Source organism: Cydia pomonella, chromosome 4 (genome assembly GCF_033807575.1).
Source record: "Cydia pomonella isolate Wapato2018A chromosome 4, ilCydPomo1, whole genome shotgun sequence".
NCBI lineage: Eukaryota > Metazoa > Arthropoda > Insecta > Lepidoptera > Tortricidae > Cydia > Cydia pomonella.
In genome coordinates this window covers 17,574,132-17,581,382 of record NC_084706.1, presented here as the reverse complement: position 1 = coordinate 17,581,382, position 7,251 = coordinate 17,574,132, and the positions used below count along the sequence as shown (strand labels likewise).

At 46.0% G+C, this 7,251-nt stretch overlaps 1 protein-coding gene across 1 annotated transcript; it reads right to left on the bottom strand.

The window, feature by feature from the left end:
• Nucleotides 1-3,333: 3,333 nt before the first annotated feature.
• On the bottom strand, nucleotides 3,334-6,406 carry LOC133517191 (uncharacterized). Its single transcript, XM_061850393.1, has one exon. It carries the CDS (start codon nucleotides 6,363-6,365, stop codon nucleotides 3,633-3,635), a length of 2,733 nt encoding a protein of 910 aa, XP_061706377.1. The 5' UTR covers nucleotides 6,366-6,406; the 3' UTR covers nucleotides 3,334-3,632.
• Between the last annotated feature and the right edge of the window lie 845 nt (nucleotides 6,407-7,251).

Here is a 7,251-nt window from a genome sequence, read left to right as displayed (position 1 = left end):
ACATCTCTCCCGGTAAACGCAAGCTTTCGCCGTAGACCATTTCCGCGGCCGTGGCATTAAGGTCTTCTTTAAATGCTGTCCGCATGCCTAGTAGGACAAGGGGTAGAGCTTTTACCCAAGAATCAGCGTGGCACATGAGAGCGGCCTTCAGTTGCCGATGGACTCGCTCGATCATACCATTGGCGCAAGGGTGATATGCGGTTGTCCTGATGCGTTTCGAGGAAATGGTCTGTGTGAGGCGGCGGAATAGGTCCGACTCGAATTGAGTTCCTTGGTCTGTTGTAATTATTGACGGCACGCCGAAACGAGACACCCACTCTCGAATGAATGTGTCAGCTACTTCCTCGGCCGTGATAGTACGCATGGGCCACACTTCTGGCCATCTTGAGACTCTGTCTATAGCCGTCAAACAGTAACGAAATTCTTTACACACTGGCATTGGTCCAACGATGTCTATATGAATGTGCTGGAAACGTCCAGATGGCTGAGAAATGTGGCCGATGGGTGCCGAAATGTGACGTATCACTTTAGCGCGTTGGCACTCGAGGCATGACTGGGTCCATCTCCGTGCATCGTTTTTGATTGATGGCCAAACATATCGGCTGGTCAGCAACTTAATGGTGGCGCGGACTCCCGGGTGGCTGAGATTATGCAACTGCTCGAATGCTGCACGTCGAAACAAGGGGGTTAAGTAAGGACGAGGCTTCCCAGTTGATACGTCACATTGAATGGAAGTGTCTGTACCTGGAAGTGTAATCCTGGTTATTTTAAGACCGGAATTTTCTTGGCGCAAAGTCGCGAGATCTATATCGGTCTCTTGAGACTTAGCGAGTGCCTCGTAATCGACGTCTAATGCAATGGCTTCAATGCGCGACATTGTGTCCGCGACTACATTGTCTTCACCTTTGATATAACGAATGTCCGTAGTAAATTGTCCTATAAAGGATAGTTGGTTCAGCTGTGATGGGGGTAGCTTCTCTCGACGCTGTACGAAAGCGTACAACAGCGGCTTGTGGTCCGTGTAGATAGCTACGTGCTGAACCTCGAGTATGTAGCGGAAATGCTGTACGCTTTCGTACACCGCTAGCAACTCTCTATAATATGCTGGCCACTGCGTCTGTTGGGAGGTCAGTTTCCTGCTGAAGAAAGCGAGAGGGCACCATAGACCGTTCACGAGCTGCTGAAGACAAGATCCAATGTGGATGCTAGATGCGTCTGTGAAAAGCCCGAGAGAAGCCCCATCAGTAGGGTGTTGCAATAGAGTAGCCTTAGACAGGCTCGCCTTGCATTCCTCGAATCTCAGCAAAAGTTCGGGTGTCCATAAGAATGGTTTTGCACCTTTACCGTTTATGGAAGCTACGGCATCAATAAGAGGTGCCTGCGATCGTGCGGCATGGGGTATGAATCGGCGATAATAATTTATCATGCCGAGAAATCGGCGTACGCCCTGGACCGTCTTCGGAGGGGGAAAATCGAAGTAGAGCTTGGATTCGATCTTGTGGAGGTTTAGTACCTTCTGAGCTAATTTGAAAACCCAAAAACTTAACTTCCCTGGCGCCAAACACGCATTTTGACGGATTAATTACTACACCGTAATCCTGGAGCCGTTTGAACAAAATCTTTAGGTGTTCTGTGTGAAAGGTCTCGTTAGTTGAATACACTAAAATATCGTCAACATAGGGAAATACGAAGTCGAGACCCCGTGTGACCTCGTCGATAAACCTTTGGAACGTTTGGCCAGCGTTCCTTAACCCGAAGGTCATAAAGGGGAATTCGAAAAGGCCAAACGGGGTGACGATAGCCGTTTTTGGAATATCTTCTTCGGCTACGGGTATCTGATGGTATGCCTTCACCAAGTCAATGGTTGAAAAGATCTTGGCTCCGGCGAGATTATGTGTGAAATCGTGAATGTGCCGGACAGGGTACCGATCTGGAATGGTCCTCGCGTTTAAAGCTTGATAATCGCCGCACGGGCGCCATGACTCGTCCTTCTTCAAAGCCATATGCAGCGGCGAGGACCATGCGCTTTGAGAAGGTCGAGCAATGCCGCTTCGCACCAAATCCTCAAATTCCTTTTTGGCGGCTATTAGTTTTTGGGGGGCTAAGCGACGTGGACGGCAGGAAAGGGGCGGTCCGTCTGTTGTGCGGATGTGGTGTACTGTATTGTGTTTTATCACACGTGGAAGACCGGGTGGTTTAACGACATCTGGGAACTCAGTGAGCACTTGTGCAAATCCCGAGTTCTGAAAATTTATAGCTTTAATACTTGAGTGATCTGTAATAGTAACTGAGGCTGCAGCATTTAAACCTGTAGTACCATCGACTAATTTCTTTTTATGACAGTCGGGTAAAAGGTGATAGTGTGCCAGAAAATCAGATCCTATGATTGCAGTGCTGACATCAGCAACCACAAATTGCCATATAAATTCGCGCCGCAATCCTAAGTCCAAGTTAAGTTTAATTGTACCATAAGTTTTTATGCTGCTGCCGTTCGCTGCACTGAGGTCCCAGTTGGTGGGTTTTCTATACTTCCTAAGCCAGCGTTGGGGGTAGCAGCATAAGTCGGATCCGGTGTCTATTAAAAACTTTTGATTTGTGCATTTATCCCTGATAAATAAGCGGCGGCCATAACTTTTTAACATGGAGCAATCAGTAGCCGCGCTTACTGATTGCGCTTGGAGTTTTCCTCCCAGTCACAAGGAGGGACGCATTTGCTGGCTCTAGTGCCATATCTCCTATGGTACCAGCATCTTCTTGACGCTGGGGATCCATTTCGGCTTCTGGTTCTTGAAGAAGATCGATTATGGGAGCGGCCTCTAGCCTGAGACCCAGCAAGGCTGGCTACTTGCATGGACAGTTGTTCAATACATTCTTTAAGCGAGGCTATCTCACTTGGTGGACAACTGTTGTCAATTTTGTTAACTCTAGAGGAACCTGGTGACACCTCAATTATATTGTCAGCCAACCCCGCTAGCTTTTCTAGGGAAAGATCAGTGTGGGCAGCAAGAATAGCCTGAACATTATTTGGTAAACGCCTCATCCAAAGCTGCCGCAAAAGGGTTTCATCTTTTGTGGTCCCTGCAAGAGAGCGGAGCCTTCTGAGGAAAGTAGAAGGCTTGTTATCACCAAGTTCTTCCTCACTGACCAACCTGTCTACTCGTTCCTGCTCTGATACTGCCAGTCGTCTAATCAACTCTTTTTTTAAAGTTTCATATTTGTCTTCCTTGGGCGGATCTAATACCAGGTCTTCTATCTCTCCTATCAGCTTTTGGTCTATTATGCTAATTACATGGTGTTAGCGCGTTATTACGCTATTTAAATAAAAGACAAGTGTTTAAAGAAGTACCATTATTTTAATGGTGTATTACAAGACGTTACTACAGGTTCTTTGTCTAGGACACGCGCGTTCAGTTCAGTGGTTAAGATGCAAGAGGTCGATGCTCGGGTCGCGGTGCACGTCGATGCGTCTCATATGCGAAACTTCGGCGCTGGCATCGCGCTCTCTGGTTGGCCGCCGTTCTGTCGTCTATGTTGGCAGATTGGAGCCGCATCTCCATCAATCATTGGTTGTAGAAAAACTAGCGGTGTTGCCACAGCGCTAACATACTCCGGGGCGCTGAAAGATCCATCTTTCAGGACTCTCTCTGTTGTACAGGCAGCGGGCACATTCGGTTGAGCGCTCGCTTGACTATCCCTCTAGCGGTATTGATGTCTGCAACGCGTGGCACGCCATCCTTTCCGTTATATAGTTTGACGACTCTGCCCATGCGCCATAGCAACGGCGGCAAGCCTTCCTCCTTGATGAGTACGAGTTCTCCCAGCCGTAGATCGCGCTGCCTCTCGCGCCACTTGTAGCGCTGCTGCTGCAGGGACACGAACTCGGCCGACCAGCGTTTCCAGAAGTGTTGCCGCAGCTGCTCCAGCCTCAGGTAGCGGTCCAGGCGGTTCGGGTTCCGGTCCTGCAGGGGCGGCGCCGGCAGCGACGTGAGCGGCCTACAAATGAGAAAGTGCCCGGGAGTAAGGGGGTAAAAGTCATTAGGGGAGGAGGAGAGTGGGCAGAGAGGCCTACTGTTCAAAATTGCCTCCACTTGGCTAAAAAGAGACGAAAGCTCTTCAAATGTGAGATGTGTGTTACCCAAAATTCGTTTGAGGTGAAATTTGGCGCTTTTAATGCCGGCCTCAGCGTAGCCATTAAAGTTAGGTGCATAAGCTGGTGCAAATTTAAATTTCATACCTTGACCAGCTGCAAATTCAGATATATCGTTTTCATACAATTTAAAGAAATCATTTATTTCTTTAGCTGCAGCTACTAGATTTCTACCATTATCACAAAACAGCTCCGCAGGTTTGCCGCGCCTGGCGATAAATCTGCGGAGTGCTAGCACAAATGCATCTTTAGACAAGTCGCTCACAGCCTCTAAGTGAACACATTTATATCTTAAACATATAAATAGACACAGATAACATTTCGTCATTTTACATCCACGCCCACGGCGATCTGTTATTAAATAAGGACCGGCTAAGTCTACAGCTGTTGACGTGAATGGAAAATCAGCATTTAAGCGTTGCGCTGGTAAATTGCCCATTATATTTTTTAAAGTTTGGCCAGCGATTCTTTTACAAGTGACACAATTGTGGGCCGTGCTTCTCGCGAGGTTTCTGCCTCCGACCGGCCATATCAAGTCCCGCACTGAGCATAGCAATAGCTGTGGTCCTGCATGTAGGAGACGTATGTGTTCATGTGTAAAAATGAGTTTGGTTAGTGTGTGTTTAGCATGTAACAACATGGGATGCTTCTGTTCATAACTACAATCTGAAGCATCTAGCCTTCCCCCGACTCTCAAGAGGCCTTGTGAGTCAATAAATGGGTTCAAGGTTATAATGTGTGATCTAGGACTCAACCTGTGACCTTTGCGCATCGTTTCAAGTTCAGAGGCAAATGACTGCTGTTGTGCAATTTTAACTAAAGTATGTAAAGAGTCTGTAAGTTCTTGTGACGATAGCGAGCCAGTTAGTTTGGGCAGGCTAGGCTTACAATTATTTATGAAACGGCGCACATAAGCCACAGTATGTTGTAGCCTTTTATATTTTGAAAATCTATCAAAATCTATGATAGATGGTTCATTGTCGATGCTTGTTAGCATAGAAGTTACTTTGAGTTCAGGCAAGACCTCCGGTTCTACTGAGTTTAGCTCTGGCCATTCCTTTTCAGGCTTTAATAGAAACTCGGGGCCCCCCCACCACAGAGCGTTCCCAGAGGCATGCTGTGGATCCACACCACGTGTTGCAAGATCACTTGGATTTTCTTTTGTAGGCACATGTCTCCAGGTGGCTCCGGACGTGAGACTGGCTATAGCGGCCACTCTGTTTGCTACAAACGTTTTAAGTTTGGCTCTGTCTGTCTTTAGCCAAGCCAGGCAGCAGCTAGAGTCAGTCCAGAATATAGTGCGAGAGACAGGACGCCTCCAGGCTCTTACTACGGCTGCATATGTTTGTGCCGCTAACAAGCATCCAGCTAATTCTAATTTCGGTATGCTTGTGCGCCGGATTGGAGCTATTCTGTCTCTCGCACACAACAGGTGGACTTGTTGTTCACCCGTGTCAGAAATAGTTTTTACATAAATGCAGGCTGCATATGCAGTCTCTGCAGCGTCAGAAAAGCAATGCAACTCTATTGTGGAGGGTGCCTCGCACAATACATATCTAGGTATACTGAGTGCTTTAATGTGATGCAAATTTTTAATAAATCGAGACCAGATTCGCTGTATTTCAGGAGAAACTGGTTCGTCCCAAGATTTGCCTTCTTTCCACAAAGTTTGTATTAATATTTTAGGTTTGACTGTACATAGGCTTAAAAGACCCAAGGGATCAAATACTTGGAAGGTTTTAGATAAAATTGTTCTTTTTGTGGCCTTTTCATCAGAGTGATCATTTTTAATTGAAAAATTTAATATATCTTGGCTAGGTTGCCACCCCAGTCCAAGTGTCTGACAGGCTTGACTCAAAGCTAGATGATCATCTTGATTAATGAAATCTGACTTTAATAACGCGTTTGAATTTGAACGGTATTTACGCAGATTAAAGCAACCAGAGGCTAAAGACTGTGAGACGCCAGCTTGTATTTGAAGCAGCTCTGATTCAGAGTCTGCCCCTGTTAATAAGTCATCACAGTAAAAGTCATTTTGTATAATGGTCCTAACCAAAGGATCCTTGCTCTCAGCCCCTAACTGCCACAAACATCGAGCCGCTAACCAGCTCGATGAAGCAAAGCCATACGTAACGGTATTTAAAGTGAGAGAGCGTATAGGTAAGTGCTCGTCTTCGCGCCATAGAATCACTTGTAGGTTTCTGTCTAGTTCATTCATTAAAATTTGCCTGTACTGTTTTTCTATGTCACCAGAGAGCACATACCTGTATTGACGGAATCTAAGCAATATATCGAACAGAGTTTTGGATATTAGGTCCTACCAGCTGGATATCATTGATAGAATATCCAGAGGAGGTTGGGCAACTAGCATTGAATACAGTTCTTAAGCGAGTAGATTCACTCTCCTTCATCACCGGGTGATGAGGGAGGTGGTTGGCTGTATAACATTGCCTAGACTCCGACAGATGCCCTAAATCTCTATATTCATTTATAAAATCAACGTACATTGATTTAAGCTCAGGTTGTTTACTAAAACGCTTTTCTAAGTTAAGTAAGCGCTTCTTAGCTATGTTAAATGTGTTGCCTAAGCAGTCTGGTGTGTCTTTTAAAGGTAAACGCACTACAAATCTGCCGTCAGATTGGCGATAGGTATTGTCCACAAAATGTTTTTCTATAGGATGAGAGTCGAACTCAATCCCATTTTTGATGGAGTCTGCCTCTGGCGGCAGCTCCTCTGTCTCCCAAAACTTTGTCATCTGGGTCGACAGATCAGCTAAACAAAAATGACTACGCGTGGTTGATATGATTATATGCGTAGTAGCTCCCTCTACCGGGCCAGCTACAAGCCACCCAAGTTTAGATGGGATTAGGTAGGTGCGCTTGCTCGTTGGCAATGTTTTTGCAGCACCTGTTACTATTGCCCAAAACATTTCCACTCCCAACAGCATATCAATTTGGGCTGGAACATTAAAGGTTGGATCTGCAAGTTGTATATAAGCAGGTAAGTTAAGGTGACTAACATCAACATATTTCTGTGGGAAGCGATCAGTTATTTGGTCTAAAACTAGAAAGTCAAGATTAGCATTGAAATCGCTTAATTTAGA

Coding starts and splice junctions, on each gene's coding strand:
- LOC133517191 (XM_061850393.1), bottom strand. CDS start 6,365: ATGAATGAACTAGACAGAAACCTACAAGTGATTCTATGGCGCGAAGAC.